We start from the raw sequence: 17,307 nt of genomic DNA on the forward strand, positions 1-17,307 counted from the left end.
GAGCAATCCCAAGGCAGCTACAATACAGCACTCCCTCTGGATTAGCCAGAAAATGTGCTTCCAATTTTGACACAGTGTCAACACCGAACACTCCCAGGGAAATGTCCCTTCTGAGGGACAACTCAGGGTCAAACACTGAACACACTGCATCTTACAGGGACATCACAAACTTTCCCCTTCCTGGGACAGCTCAGGGACAGATACTAAACCTGCTGCATGCCACAGGGACTTCAAAAACCGCATCCTCACCGGGACAGCTTAGGGTCAGACAGTGAGCACGCTGCACCCCACGGGGACAACACAAATTGTCCCCTCCCTAGGACAGCTCAGGGACAGTTACTGAACCCACTGAACCCCACAGGGACATCACAATCTGTACCCTCCCTGAGACAGCTGACGGTCAGACATTGAACTCACTGCACCCCACAGGGGCCTCACAAACTCTCCCCGACCTGGGAGAGCTCATTGTCAGATACGGAACACACTGCAGCCCACATGGACCTCACAATATGTCTGTTCCCTGGGACAGCTCCTGGTCAGACACTGAACACAATGCACCACAAAGGGACATCACCAATTGTGCCCTTGTTGGGAAAACTCAGGGTCAGACGGTAAACACACTACACTCCACAGGGACGTTACAAAATGTCCCCTCCTTGACGCCTCAGGATAAGACACTGAACACACTGCACCCCGCAGGGTTAAAACAAGCTGTCCACTCCCTGGGGCTGTTCAGGGTCAGACACTGAACACACAGCACCCCACAGGGTTAAAACAAACTATCCCCTCCCTGGAGCAGCTCAGGGATAGACACTGAACACACTGCACCCCGCAGGGTTAAAACAAACTGTCCCCTCCCTGGGGCTGTTCAGGGTCAGACACTGAACACACAGCACCTCACAGGGTTAAAACAAACTATCCCCTCCCTGGAGCAGCTCAGGGACAGACACTGAACACATTGCACCCCACAGGGTTATCACAAAATGTCCCCTCCGTGGGACGTCTCAGGGTAAGACACTGAACACAATGCACCCCATAAGCTTAACACAATGTGTCCCCTCCCTGGGATAGTTTATGGTTAGACCCTGAACACAGGGCACCTCACAGGGACATCACAATCTGTCCCCTCCCTGAGACAGCTGAGGGTCAGACATTGAACACATTGCAACCCACAGTGATATAACAAACTGTCGCCTCCCAGGGACAGCTCCAGGTAAGACACTGACCACACAGCACCCCACATGGACCTCACAATCTGACGTCTCACTGCAAGCCACGGGGAAATCACAAAATGTGCCCTCCCTGGGACATCTCAGGTTCTGATATTGAGCACAGTGCACCCCACAGGGACATCACCAACTGCCCACTTCCCAGGAAAGCTCATGATCTGATACTGAAGTCACTGCAGCCCACAGGGAAATCACAAACCGTTCCCTCACTGGTACAGCGCAGGGTCAGACACAGAACACAGTGAACCTCACAGGAGCATCAAAAATTGTCCCCTCCCAGGGGAAGCACAGGGTCAGTCATTAGACACACTGCACCCCACAGAAACCGTATAATCTGTCACCTCCCTTGGGCAGATCAGTGCCCGAAACTGAACACACTGCACCCCAGAGAGACATGACAAAATGTCCCCTCCCCGATACAGCTCAGGGTCAGACAGTGAACACGCTGCACCCCACAGGGATATCACAAACTGTCCTCTTCCTGGGACAGCTCAGGGTCTGATACTGAACACACTGAACCACGCAGGGAAATCACTAACTGACCCCTCCCGGGACTGCTCAGGGTCTGATACTGAACACATTGAATCACGCAGGGAAATCACTAACTGACCCCTCCCGGGACTGCTCAGGAACTGATACTGAACACGCTGCACTCCACATGGAGATCACAAGCTGTCCCCGTCCCTGGCACAGCTTACGATCAGACACTGAACACACTTCACCACACAGCAACACCCCATACAGCGCTTCTCTGCGACAGCTCAGGGCCAGACACTGAACACACTGCATCCTACAGAGACATTACAAACTGTCCCCTCCATGGGAGATCTAAGAATCACACACTGAACACACTGCAAACCCACAGGGACTTCATAATATGTCCACTCCCTGGGACAGCTCAGGGACAGACACGGAAAACAGTGCGCCCCACAGCGACATCGCCATCTTCCCCCTCCTCGGTGGCGCGCTCAGTGTCAGATACTGAACAGACTGCACCTCATACTGACAACACAAAATGCCCCCTCCTTGGGTCTTCTCACGGTAGGGTACTGAATATATTGCATCCCAAAGGAATATCACAAACTGTCCCTTTCCTGGGACAGCTCAGTGTCTGATACTGAAGACACTGTACCCCACAGGGGCATCACAAACTGGCCACTCCCTGGGTCAGCTCTGGCTGAGATACTGAACACACTGTACCCACAGGCAAATCACAAACTGTCCCTTCCCTGGGATAGCTCAGAGTCAGACAGTTAACAGACTGCACCCCACAGGGACACCACAAACTCCAACCTCCCTGGGACCGCTCAGGGTCAGATTTTGAACACAATGCGAATCACATGGCTATCACATAATGTCCCCTCACAGGGATGCTCAGGATCATACACTGAACACATTACATCCCTGAGGGCCATCACAAATCTTCTCCTCCTTGGGGATAGCTCAGGGTCAGACACTGAACACACTGCACCCTCGCGAGACATCACAAAATGTCCCCTCCCTGGGACAGCTCATGGTCTGATACTGAACACACTGCACCCCACAGGAACATCACAATTCGTCCCCTCGCTGGGTCAGCTCAACTTCATATACTGTATTAATTTCACCCTCCAGGGACATCACAAACTATACTCTCGCTGGGAGAGCTCACGGCCAGTAATTGAACACTTTACACTGCACAGGTACATCACAAATAGTCCTTTCCCTGGGACAGCTCAGGGTCAGACAGTCAACACACTGCACCCCACAAGGACATAACAAACTATCCCCTACCCAGGGCAGCTCAGGCCCAGACAGTTAGCACATTGCACCTGACAGGGTCATCACAAACTGTCCCCTACCTGGGACAGCTCAGGGTCATACACTGAACACATTTCACCCCACAGGAACATCACAAAATGTGCTTTTCCTGGACAGCTTCGGCCTTGTTAGCCGAACCGAACCCAACCAACCCCGACTCCATGTGTCGGTTTCGGATCGGTTCTGGTCTATATTCTGTGTCATACATTCTGGGTTGGGTGGGGTCGGGCTGGAACGTATTGTTTTGCTTTGGCAGTCTTGGTGCCACTTGTCATGTCTGCTTATGTGAAAATCCTAATATAAATACTTGCTGCGCATTAAAACTTATGTGTGACATTTTAAAACCATCTTGGCAATGTTATGATTAAAATAAATCATTTTAAATTGTGGGAGCACATGTTTTATTTTGCAGACTGGTTTTAAGCCTGGAAATTCTTATGAATTGCATTTCTAATGCAATTTTATTTAAAGTGACTTTTGAGTATGTCATTCAATAACAAAAATTAGGGGCTTACTTCTCTGCCCAAAGGAAACCCAGGGGTAGATTGTAAGATCCTTTAATATTTCAGTTATAGTGACTGCCAAAATTGTATGACATTTACTGGGTAATTTGAGTAACAGTCATGTGAGTTAAAATTAGCCTCGAAAGGAATAGTAACGTCTCATGTTATACAGAAAACAAGATTAAATTATAATTGATGAACTGTTGTTTCAACATTGCAACTATAGACTTGGAGAAATAGCTATCATTCCCTGCCCAGACGACCCTGGTTGTCAGCATATTGATGATTTGTCTTAACTTAAGAAAAATCAAGCATTATATCTAGCCAGTTATTGAAAGAGGACAAAAACAATTAGTCTAACACGGAATTCGATGACAGATGGTTAATGTAAAAAGTTATGTTGTAGCTGCTGTGTAATTTAGATCTGGAAAGCTGCCACATTATGATTGAAAGCGAGTGCCATTGTCCACATCAATTGATCTTGTAGACAGAATCCACTAGGAATTATGAGATAAGGCAAAACACAGGATCCAATTTACATAATTCTCATTACTTAGTGGGTGAGAGACTAACTTATACCCAAGTTATCTAAGTTTTGATAATCCACTGTTTCAAATGCAAATATTAAAAATGTAAATGCATCGAAACAATATCTATTGGATCTAGTCTAGACCTTAATTGGCTTTGTGCACATTATTTTTTCATATATAGTGGGTGGGTGGGGGGTTGGAATAATCAATACTGGCTATCCAACTATAAATGTTATTCTTCCAGGTAATAAATTAAAACACTCTGAAATATTAATCTGCCATTACAGTCTATATTAAGTCAACCTAATAGCTAGTGTTCCTTGAATGAAGTATTCCTCTGATTCCAAAGTCTAGTCCCAAAGGGCGGGTGTTCTGTTCCATGCGAGTAAATAGAGAGTTGGCTATCAGTAGAAATGTTCGGTTCAAGTCAAAACCAATTTGAAGACATTAAACGGTGTAGCATTATTAATGCAATATTTCCCCATCAAATATAAATAATTTCAATCAAGTTATAATGGCTGTAGAAGTAATGTTTGATTTTCAAAAGTAAGCCTTTGCTCCATTATTGACCAATACTTCTTTCACAGTCGCAGACAAGTAACATTGCAGAGAGAAAACCATCTGTGAGCTTAACTAAAAAAAAGTATATAAACCTTGTACATGGAGGAATAGACATGATATTCAGTGGCTCTTTTCCCAGATAATGCAGTGCCTCTGGAATACATTGTCAGCTGGTGTGGTGGGTACTGAATTTCTCAGCTGCTTCAAGAGGGAGCTCTATCAGTTCCTGACTGTAAGAAAGATTGTGTCATAAAGAAGGTACGTTTGTTTATAGGTCCATGTGATCTCCTGGAAAGGTTTTTGAGTGCCAGGGCAGCAGGGCATTGGAGAGGAAATTTACTGAGGTTTGTCCCCACATTGTCCCAGGGCTTTTATGTTTTTTGCCACTCCTAGTAGATTTAGATGTGAGTTAGGGAAAGGGTAGAAGCGTTTAGCCATGATTGCCCAGAATAATGTGGGTGGCTCACCCCTACACTTGTGGGCTTATCTTGTCTTCCTTCGGCGCCGCAGCAGAGTTTGGGAACTCTCTGAAATAGTATTACTGATGCAGATTTCCCAAATGCACTACTAACTGCCGGTCCCATGAGCTGGTGATATCTTGATGTGGGACAGTCTTGATGAGCCAACTAGTCTTCCTACATCATTTTCATAAGTTCATAAGGTAGAAATTTCCCTCTATGTCTACTCAGAATTCACATAGACCTGAATTTAACAAATGCTGCAATGACTTCCTTCCTGAATATTGTAGATGAAGAAGTAAGTAGCAGAGGATCTAAAACAGACACAAGTTGGTTATAATCACTGACAGCGCCATGTCTGGGTTTATAAACTGTCTGCTAATGCAAGAATAATGTGGGTGGCTCACCCTACACTTGTTGACTTATCTTGTCTTCCTTAGGCGACCTAGCAGAGTTTGGGAACTCTCTGACATAGTATTACTGATGCAGATTTCCCAAATGCACTACGAATTGCCTTTCCCATGAGCTGGTGATATTGTTTTCCTTTTAATCTACATTTTTTTGTCTGTTTCAAATGTATGTTTGATATTTTAGGGTCAGGTTAGGCATGCAAAGAAATGAAGGGACTCGGATCCGGGTAGGGTTTGGGTTGGCTGTTGTTAGGTCGGGCCCGTGTCGAGTTTTAATGTCATCCCCGAGCCAGGCTTTATTTCGTGGATCACTATGTGCAGGGCGAAGGGGAAAGGTGTCTGGGCATCACTTCAAAGCAACCAATGTTCAATCACTGTTGTCAGACTTCTCCTGTTACAAGCTGCTTCACAGTACAGTATCAGCACCACATGGTCAGCTTTCGCTGTGGTCTCCAATTCTGCCTGAAGATGACACAGGGGAGTGACTGGTACTACAGAGCCATATCTCTGTGTGGACTCCCGGTCTGGCTGGTGACACAGGACAGTGACTGGCACACCAGAGCCAACTCTCAATGTGGACTCCCGGTCTGGCTGGTAACACAGGGCAGTGACTGGCACGACAGAGCCACGTATCAGTGTGGACTCCCGGTCTGGCTGGTGACACATGGCAGTGACTGGTACGACAGAGCCACGTATCTGTGTGGACTCCCGGTCTGGCTGGTGACACAGGGCAGTGACTGGCACGACAGAGCCACGTATCAGTGTGGACTCCCGGTCTGGCTGGTGACGCAGGGCAGTGACTGGCACGACAGAGCCAACTCTCAATGTGGACTCCTGGTCTGGCTGGTGACACAGGGCAGTGACTGGCACGGCAGAGCCAACTCTCAATGTGGACTCCTGGTCTGGCTGGTGACACAGGGCGGTGACTGGCACGACAGAGCCACGTATCAGTGTGGACTCCCGGTCTGGCTGGTGACACAGGGCAGTGACTGGCACGACAGAGCCATGTATCAGTGTAGGCTCCAGGTCCGGCTGCTGACACAGGGCAGTGGGAGGGAAATATGGAAAATCTGTAAAAGAGGAGAAGGCTTTTGTCATCCACCAATGTGGTAGGAAAGAGGAAGGTTGATCCCAGGGTAAATGTTACTTTCCTGTATCGAAAGGGGATCCCCACACCGATGACAAACCCACACAGCCTTCAATTCAACTTGCTCGTCCATTACCAATACCCACTATTCAAAAACACAGGAGAGCTTTCAAGACTGAAACGAGTCCATAGAAAGTTGACGTGTTCATCGAAGCATTATCCAATCGCTGTTTGGTCTCTGTAGAGCAGAGTGCATTGTGGGTAGCCAATACCATGTATTAAGTTGGAAAAAGTACAAGTATATGTCTATTTCATCCAGAAGGAATGTTTGGAACCCTCTCCATGAAAAGGGAGGAGGGGGAAGAACAGGTGTTGCATCATCTGACAATTGCATGAGATGTTTTTTTTTGTGGGAAGAGGAGTGATTGGGGAATTGATGGAGGAGTAAACTAGGGCGTCACAGAGTGAATGGTCCCTTTGGATTGTTGAAAGGGGAAGAAAGGGAATGATGCCTTTGGTGGTCACATGGCGCTGGAGGTGGCAGAAATTGCAGAAAATCATCGAATGTGAAGGTGTTGCTGTGGAAAGTGCGAACTGGATCATGGTTCTGGTAGTGATGAGGAGGGATGCGGGCGTAATTGCAGGTAACGAGCCTGGAGAAGGGAACACTTCAGCTGAGTAAAAATAGAAGCCAATTCGGAAACGATGGTATGGAAGGTCGCATTGTTGGAACTGCTGCGACAGAAATGCAGTTCCCTGGAGAAGGCAATAGAGACCTGACAGGAAGGAGGATGGGAGAGGTAGGGGAGCATAATTAAATGAAATCCATTTGCCACAGTTTTGCCCATTCACCTAATGTATCAATATCACTTTATAGTTTTATTCTTCCATCTACACTGCTTGCAATGCTGTCCTGTGTCATTGGCAAATTTGGATGTGTAACTGTTTATCCCAACATCTAAGTTGTCAATGAAGACAATGAATAACTGATTCCCAATATGTGAGAAAACTAGTTATATTCTGCCAGTTAGAGTAGCTGGACATTACCCCGACCCTCTAATTCCTGCTGCTCAGCCACATTCATAACCAGGTCAACAATTTGAGAACAATCCAATGATCTACTTCGACAGCCGTTTATGAGGGACTCAGAAATCATAGAAAAAATATGACCCATAGTCCCCATGTCATGAAGTCATCAGAGCCACCCAACTATACATACCTAATGCCTTATGGAATCCATTTAAATAGGATTAATATTTAGCAGGTCTGGCAGCATCTGTGAAGAGTGAAACAAAGTTAAAGCTTCAGGTCTGTCCAGCATCCGCAGTATTTTGCTTTGATTCATAGATATTTCCCTGTCCATTATATTAGTCACCGCTTTAAAAAAGTCAGCCAGATTTGCCAGGCTTGACTTATCCTGAACAAATCCATACCGTCTGTCTCTGATCAGCTGAAAGATATCAAGGTGTTCAGCCACTGTATCCTTAATTATAGACTCCAGTAATTTCTCAACAGTAAACGTTAGGCTAACTAGTCTTTAATTTCACTATTACCCTTTATCACCTTTTTTAAGGCCTTTCAATCACCATAAAACACGAGCTAGATCACTCCTTTCAAGCCAGAAGTGTCTAACCTTTTTGCGTGAGGAGCCACATACATTTTTGACATACATGGGGGCGGTGGTGGGGAGTAGGTAGTGAGCAAATTTCAGAAAGATAAAGGCATTAGAATATTTTTATGCAATTTTGATTAATAGTAAAATATTTTTGAGAACAATCTTGAAATGAGAAGACTAACTTCTTAACTTACTTTTACGTCACAATCTTGAACACAGATTTAGAGAGATACCTACCATTGCTTTTTTGCTTACCCATGTTGATTATGTCTGGCTGAACGCCAGATGTAACGATGCAGCTATTCTGGACAGATGTCCATCTGTCAAGAGTGATACTGATTGCTCTCCTACCCCCTCCATACTTTTTCACTGTCAGACTCTCTGGTTGGAACTTTATTTTAGGGCACAGACCCTGCCATGTGGCTTAAAAGTTGGGAGCGAGCGCACCTTTGCCCAGCTTGGGAGCCATGCAGAGATATTATGTGGTCCAGGCCCTGAATTTGCCTTGAGAATGATTAGATTAGATTAGAGATACAGCACTGAAACAGGCCCTTCGGCCCACCGAGTCTGTGCCGAACATCAACCACCCATTTATACTAATCCTACACTAATCCCATATTCCTACCAAACATCGGCATTTCTGAGGCAGGAAGTCCAGCCTGCATGAGCTGCCAGCCAATCCGGGAGCCTGCAGCTCCTCAGTCCCACCTGTCCCTATATTTCCCTACCACCTACCTATACTAGTGACAATTTATAATGGTCAATTTACCTATCAACCTGCAAGTCTTTTGGCTTGTGGGAGGAAACCGGAGCACCCGGAGAAAACCCACGCAGACACAGGGAGAGCTTGCAAACTCTACACAGGCAGTACCCGGAATCGAACCCGGGTCCCTGGAGCTGTGAGACTGCGGTACTAACCACTGCGCCACTGTGCTGCCCAAAGAATTCGGCATTTCTGAGGCAGGAAGTCCAGCCTGCATGAGCTGATAGCCAATCAGGGAGCCTTCAGCTCCTCAGTCCCAGCAGCGCTACCGGGAGCAGTGGCCACTGCGGGAATGCACCCAGTTTCAGGAGGATCAAGAGCGCTGGTGCGGAAAATCGGAAGTGTGGTTTTAGGATTTACCAGGGAAATCAGATGGATGGTGGGTGGGGTCAATAAGGAGGATGGTGGGAAATGCACTAGCAGAGAAAGCAGGACCTGCCTTCCGTGAGGCACAGGGTGCTCCATCAGGAGGGCCACTCCCTCAGGCCTGCAAGGTATTACTGGGCATTTACTAGCTGACAAAGTGCACACAGTCCTCTGGTAATATACCAACAGTAGTTGGAGAAGGCCTTTAAGTTGCAATTAATTGGCCACTTTAGAGCATCAATTGGCCTGGGGGCGGCGGGCCCTCTGTCACCTTCCCACCTTCGCTGCTCGAAAAATTGCCACGGAGGTGGGAAGGTGACGGAAACGGCACCCCCAGCCTCGTGCGCAATTTCACCACATTCCCAACCCCCTGTGCCAGCACGCTCCCTCAAGGGGCATACGTTTTTGTCCTCTGTGTCTATGTGTCTGTGTCTCACTCTCTCTGTCTTGCCCCTCTACTTTATGTCAGGTCAGATATCATCTGCGGTGAGGGTAACAGAACTTGCTTTGCATGTTAATACAATTTCTCCTGAAATATATAATGTTACAGATGAAAACTTTTAGCAAATACAGAGCCAGGGAAAAGGGGCGGCACAGTGCAGTGCAGGAAAGGGATCAATGTCCTGGTGTAGTCTGGCAATGCGAGTGCAGTGCAGGAACAGGATCAATGTCTTGATGTGGTATGGCAATGTGAGTGCAGTGCAGGAACAGGATCAATGTCCTGATGTAATTTGGCAATGTGAGTGCAGTGCAGGAACAGGAACAATGTCTTTATGTATTATGGCAAGGCGAGTGCAGTGCAGGAATAGGATCAATGTCCTGCTGTAGTCTGGCAATGCGAGTGCAGTGCAGGAACTGGATCAATGTCCTGATGTAATAAGGCAATACGAGAGCAGTGCAGGAACAGGATCAATATCCTGATGTAGTATGGCAATGTGAGTGCAGTGCAGGAACAGGATCAATGTCCTGATGTTGTATGGCAAGGTGAGTGCAGTGCAGGAACAGGATCAATGCCCTGTTGTAATATGGCAATGTGAGTGCAGTGCACGAATAGGTTCAATGTCCTCATGTAATATGGCAATGCGAGTGCAGTGCAGGAACAGGATCAATATCCTGATGCAGTATGGCAACATGAGTGCAGCGCAGGAACAGGATTAATGTCCTGATGTAGTATGGCAAGGTGTGTGCAGAGCAGTAACAGGATCAATATACTGATATAGTCTGGCAATGTGAGTGCAGTGCAGGAACAGGATCAATGTCCTGATGTAGTCTGGCAATGTGAGTGCAATGCAGGAATATGTTCAATGTCCTGATGTATTATGGCAATGTGAGAGCAGTGCAGGAACAGGATCAATGTCCTGATGTAGTATGGCAATGTGAGTGCAGTGCACGAATAGGTTCAATGTCCTCATGTGATATGGCAATGCGAGTGCAGTGCAGGAACAGGATCAATATCCTGATGTCGTATGGCAAGGCGAGTGCAGTGCAGGAACAGGATCAATGTCCTGATGTAGTATGACAATGTGAGTGCAGTGCAGGAACAGGATCAATGTCCTGATGTAGTATGGCAATGCGAGTGCAGTGCAGGAACAGGAGCAATATCCTGATGTCGTATGGCAAGGCGAGTGCAGTGCAGGAGCAGGATCAAAGTCCTGATGTAGTATGGCAAGGTGTGTGCAGTGCAGGAACAGGATCAAAGTCCTGATGTAGTATGGCAATGCGAGTGCAGTGCAGGAACAGGAGCAATGTCTTTATGTAATGATTAGATTAGAGATACAGCACTGAAACAGGCCCTTCGGCCCACCGAGTCTGTGCCGAAAATCAACCAACCATTTTTTACACTAATCCCATATTCCCAACAAACATCCCCACCTTTCCCTATATTTCCCTTCCACCTACCTATACTAGTGACAATTTCTGACGGCCAATTTACCTATTAACCTGCAAGACTTTTGGCTTGTGGGAGGAAACCGGAGTAACCGGAGAAAACCCACGCAGACACAGGGAGAACTTGTAAACTCCACACAGGCAGTACCCGGAATCGACCCGGGTCCCTGGAGCTGTGAGGCTGCGGTGCTAACCACTGCGCCACTGTGCCGCCCGTAATATGGCAATGCGAGTGCAGTGCTGGAACAGGATCAATGCCCTGATGGAAGATGGCAATGTGAGTGCAGTGCAGGAACAGGATCAATGCCCTGTTGTAATATGGCAATGTGAGTGCAGTGCACGAATAGGTTCAATGTCCTCATGTAATATGGCAATGCGAGTGCAGTGCAGGAACAGGATCAATATCCTGATGCAGTATGGCAACATGAGTGCAGTGCAGGAACAGGATTAATGTCCTGATGTAGTATGGCAAGGTGTGTGCAGAGCAGTAACAGGATCAATATACTGATATAGTCTGGCAATGTGAGTGCAGTGCAGGAATATGTTCAATGTCCTGATGTATTATGGCAATGTGAGAGCAGTGCAGGAACAGGATCAATGTCCTGATGTAGTATGGCAATGTGAGTGCAGTGCACGAATAGGTTCAATGTCCTCATGTGATATGGCAATGCGAGTGCAGTGCAGGAACAGGATCAATATCCTGATGTCGTATGGCAAGGCGAGTGCAGTGCAGGAACAGGATCAATGTCCTGATGTAGTATGACAATGTGAGTGCAGTGCAGGAACAGGATCAATGTCCTGATGTAATAAGGCAAGGTGAGTGCAGTGCAGGAACAGGATCAATGTCCTGATGTAGTATGGCAATGCGAGTGCAGTGCAGGAACAGGAGCAATATCCTGATGTCGTATGGCAAGGCGAGTGCAGTGCAGGAGCAGGATCAAAGTCCTGATGTAGTATGGCAAGGTGTGTGCAGTGCAGGAACAGGATCAAAGTCCTGATGTAGTATGGCAATGCGAGTGCAGTGCAGGAACAGGAGCAATGTCTTTATGTAATGATTAGATTAGAGATACAGCACTGAAACAGGCCCTTCGGCCCACCGAGTCTGTGCCGAAAATCAACCAACCATTTTTTACACTAATCCCATATTCCCAACAAACATCCCCACCTTTCCCTATATTTCCCTTCCACCTACCTATACTAGTGACAATTTCTGACGGCCAATTTACCTATTAACCTGCAAGTCTTTTGGCTTGTGGGAGGAAACCGGAGTAACCGGAGAAAACCCAAGCAGACACAGGGAGAACTTGTAAACTCCACACAGGCAGTACCCGGAATCGACCCGGGTCCCTGGAGCTGTGAGGCTGCGGTGCTAACCACTGCGCCACTGTGCCGCCCGTAATATGGCAATGCGAGTGCAGTGCAGGAACAGGATCAATGCCCTGATGGAAGATGGCAATGTGAGTGCAGTGCAGGAACAGGATGTATGTCCTGATTTAAAACGGCAATGCGAGTGCAGTGCAGGAACAGGATCAATGCCCTGTTGTAATATCGCAAGTTGAGTGCAGTCCAGGAAGAGGATCAATATCCTGATGTGGGATGGCTATGTGACTGCAGTGCAGGAACAGGATCAATGTCCTGATGTAGCATGGCAATGTGAGTGCAGTGCAGGAACAGGATCAATATCCTGATATAATATGGCAATGTGAGTGCAGTGCACGAATAGGTTCAATGTCCTCATGTCATATGGCAATGCGAGTGCAGTGCAGGAACAGGATCAATATCCTGATGTAGTATGGCAAGGCGAGTGCAGTGCAGGAACAGGATCAATGTCCTGAAGTAGTATGGCAATGTGAGTGCAGTGCAGGAACAGGATCAATATCCTGATGTATTATGGCAATGCGAGTGCAGTGCAGGAACAGGATTAATGACCTGATGGAAGATGGCAATGTGAGTGCAGTGCAGGAACAGGATGAATGTCCTGATTTAATAGGGCAATGCGAGTGCAGTGCAGGAACAGGATCAATGCCCTGATGTAGTCTGGCAATGTGAGTGCAGTGCAGGAACAGGATCAATGCCCTGATGTAGTATGGCAATGTGAGTGCAGTGCAGGAACAGGATCAATGTCTTGATGTAGTATGGCAATGTGAGTGCAGTGCAGGAAAAGGATAAATATACTGATGTAGTATGGCAAGGCGAGTGCAGTGCAGGAACTGGATCAATGTCCTGATGTAGTATAGCAATGTGAGTGCAGTCCAGGAAAAGGATCAATATCCTGATGTAGTATGGCAATGTGAGGGCAGTGCAGGAATCGGTTCAATGTCTTGATGTAGTATGGCATTGTGAGTGCAGTGCAGAAACTGGATCAATGTCCTGATGTAGTATGGCAATGTGAGAGCAGAGCAGGAATAGTTTCAAAGTCCTGATGTAGTATGGCAATGCGAGTGCAGTGCAGGAACAGGATCAATATCCCGATGTAGTATGGCAATGTGAGTGCAGTGCAGGAAAAGGATCAATGTCCTGATGTAGTATGACAAGATGAGTGCAGAGCAGGAACAGGACCTATATCCTGATGGAGTATGGCAATGTGATTGCAGTGCAGGAACAGGATCAATGTCCTGATGTTGTATTGCAAGGTGAGTGCAGTGCAGGAACAGGATCAATGCCCTGTTTGATTATCGCAAGTTGAGTGCAGTCCAGGAAGAGGATCAATGTCCTGATGTATTATGGCAATGTGACTGCAGTACAGGAACAGCTTCAATGTCCTGATGTAGTATGGCAAGGCGAGTGCAGTGCAGGAACAGGATCAATATCCTGATGTAGTATGGCAATATGAAAGCAGTGCAGGAATAGGTTCAATGTCCTGATGTAGTATGGCATTGTGAGTGCAGTGCAGGAACTGGATCAATGTCCTGATGTAATATGGCAATGCGAGTGCAGTGCAGGCACAGGATCAATATCCTGATGTAATATGGCAATGTCAGTGCTGTGCAGGAACAGGATCAATGTCCTGATGTAATATGGCAATGTGAGTGCAGTGCAGGAACAGGATCAATAACCTGATGTAATATGGCAATGTGAGAGCAGAGCAGGAACAGGATCAATGCCCTGTTGTAATATCGCAAGTTGAGAGCAGTACAGGAAGAGGATCAATATCCTGATGTAGTATGGCAAGGCGAGTGCAGTGCAGGAACAGCATCAATGTTCTGATGTAATAGGGCAAGGTGAGTGCAGTGCAGGAGCAGGAACAATGCTCTGATGAAATACGGCAATGTGAGCGCAGTGCAGGAACAGGATCAATGTCCTGAGGTAGTATGGCAATGTGAGTGCAGTGCAGGTAAAGGATCAATGTCCTGATGTAGTATGGCAAGGTGTGTGCAGTGCAGGAACAGGATCAATATCCTGATATAGTATGGCAACGTGAATGCAGTGCACGAATAGGTTCAATGTCCTCATGTAATATGGCAATGCGAGTGCAGTGCAGGAATAGGATCAATATCCTGAATTAGTTTGTCAATGTGAGTGCAGTGCAGGAACAGGATCAATATCCTGATGTTGTATGGCAAGGCGAGTGCAGTGCAGGAACAGGATCAATGCCCTGATGTAAGATGGCAATGTGAGTGCAGTGCACGAATAGGTTCAATGTCCTCATGTAATATGGCAATGCGAGTGCAGTGCAGGAACAGGATCAATGTCCTGATGTAGTCTGGCAATGTGAGTGCAATGCAGGAATAGGTTCAATGACCTGATGTATTATGGCAATGTGAGTGCAGTGCAGGAACAGGATCAGTGTCTTGATGTAGGATGGCAATGCGAGTGCAGTGCAGGAACAGGAGCAATGTCTTTATGTAGTATGGCAATGTGAGTGCAGTGCAGGAACAGGATCAATATCCTGATGTAGTATGGCAATGCGAGTGCAGTGCAGGAACAGGATCAATGACCTGATGTATGATGGCAATGTGAGTGCAGTGCAGGAACAGGATGAATGTCCTGATTTAATAGGGCAATGCGAGTGCAGTGCAGGAACAGGATCAATGCCCTGATGTAGTCTGGCAATGTGAGTGCAGTGCAGGAACAGGATCAATGCCCTGATGTAGTCTGGCAATGTGAGTGCAGTACAGGAACAGGATCAATGTCTTGATGCAGTATGGCAATGTGAGTGCAGTGCAGGAAAAGGATCAATATCCTGATGTATTATGGCAAGATGAGTGCAGTGCAGGAACAGGATCAATGTCCTGATGTAGTATGGCAATGTGAGTGCAGTGCAGGAACAGGATCAATGTCTTAATGTAGTATGGCAATGTGAGTGCAGTGCAGGAAAAGGATCAATATCCTGATGTATTATGGCAAGATGAGTGCAGTGCAGGAACAGGATCAATGTCCTGATGTAGTATGGCAATGTGAGTGCAGTGCAGGAACAGGATCAATGTCTTAATGTAGTATGGCAAGGCGAGTGCAGTGCAGGAACAGGATCAATGTCCTGATGTAGTATAGCAATGTGAATGCAGTCCAGGAAAAGGATCAATATCCTGATGTATTATGGCAATGTGAGTGCAGTGCAGGAACAGGATCAATATCCTGATGTAGTATGGCAATGTGAGTGCAGTGCAGGAATAGGTTCAATGTCTTGATGCAGTATGGCATTGTGAGTGCAGTGCAGGAACTGGATCAATGTCCTGATGTAGTATGGCAATGTGAGAGCAGAGCAGGAATAGTTTCAATGTCCTGATGTAGTATGGCAATGCGAGTGCAGTGCAGGAACAGGACCTATATCCTGATGCAGTGTGGCAATGTGATTGCAGTGCAGGAAGAGGATCAATGTCCTGATGTATTATGGCAATGTGAGTGCAGTGCAGGAACATCTTCAATGTCCTGATGTTGTATGGCAATGTGAGAGCAGTGCAGGAAGAGGATCAATGTCCTGATGTGGTATGGCAATGTGAGTGCAGTGCAGGATCAGGATCAATGTCCAGATGTAATTTGGCAATGTGAGTGCAGTGCAGGAACAGGATCAATGCCCTGATGTACTATGGCAATGTGAGTGCAGTGCAGGAACAGGATCAATGTCTTGATGTGGTATGGCAATGTGAGTGCAGTGCAGGATCAGGATCAATGTCCTGATGTAATTTGGCAATGTGAATGCTGTGCAGGAACAGGATCAATGTCCTGATGTAATTTGGCAATGTGAGTGCAGTGCAGGAACAGGATCAATGTCTTGATGTGGTATGGCAATGTGAGTGCAGTGCAGGGACAGGAACAATGTCTTTATGTAATATGGCAATGTGAGTGCAGTGCAGGAACAGGATCAATGTCCTGATGTAATATGGCAGTGTGAGTGCAGTGCAGGAACAGGATCAATACCCTGATGTAGTATGGCAATGTGAGTGCAGTGCAGGAACAGGATCAATGCCCTGATGTAGTATGGCAATGTGCGTGCAGTGCAGGAACAGGATCAATGTCCTGATGGAATTTGGCAATGTGAGTGCAGTGCAGGAACCGGATCAATGTCCTGATGTAATATGGCATTGTGAGTGCAGTGCAGGAAAAGGATCAATGTCTTGATGTTGATTGGCAAGGTGAGTGCAGAGCAGGAACAGGATCAATGCCCTGTTGTAATATCGCAAGTTGAGTGCAGTGCAGGAAGAGGATAATTGTCCTGATGTAGTCTGGCAATGTGAGTGCAGTGCAGGAAAAGGATCAATGTCTTGATGTTGATTGGCAAGGTGAGTGCAGAGCAGGAACAGGATCAATGCCCTGTTGTAATATCGCAAGTTGAGTGCAGTGCAGGAAGAGGATCAATGTCCTGATGTATTATGGCAATGTGAGTGCAGTGCAGGAACATCTTCAATGTCCTGATGTTGTATGGCAATGTGAGAGCAGTGCAGGAAGAGGATCAATGTCCTGATGTGGTATGGCAATGTGAGTGCAGTGCAGGATCAGGATCAATGTCCTGATGTAATTTGGCAATGTGAGTGCAGTGCAGGAACAGGATCAATGCCCTGATGTACTATGGCAATGTGAGTGCAGTGCAGGAACAGGATCAATGTCTTGATGTGGTATGGCAATGTGAGTGCAGTGCAGGATCAGGATCAATGTCCTGA

The 17,307-nt window shown here is 46.9% G+C and overlaps 1 protein-coding gene across 1 annotated transcript in view; it reads right to left on the minus strand.

Annotated features, from left to right (window-relative positions):
- Positions 1–5,842: 5,842 nt before the first annotated feature.
- LOC137366191 (uncharacterized) overlaps positions 5,843–17,307 on the minus strand; it is a 179,288-nt gene continuing 167,823 nt past the window's right edge. The window contains exons 4-5 of the mRNA XM_068028181.1: positions 7,232–7,354; positions 5,843–6,561 (exon numbers count right to left, since the gene is read on the minus strand). Coding sequence (XP_067884282.1) covers positions 5,843–6,561; positions 7,232–7,354 — 842 coding nt within the window. The remainder of the gene's footprint in view (positions 6,562–7,231; positions 7,355–17,307) is intronic.

Source organism: Heterodontus francisci, unplaced genomic scaffold (genome assembly GCF_036365525.1).
Source record: "Heterodontus francisci isolate sHetFra1 unplaced genomic scaffold, sHetFra1.hap1 HAP1_SCAFFOLD_319, whole genome shotgun sequence".
Lineage (NCBI taxonomy): Eukaryota > Metazoa > Chordata > Chondrichthyes > Heterodontiformes > Heterodontidae > Heterodontus > Heterodontus francisci.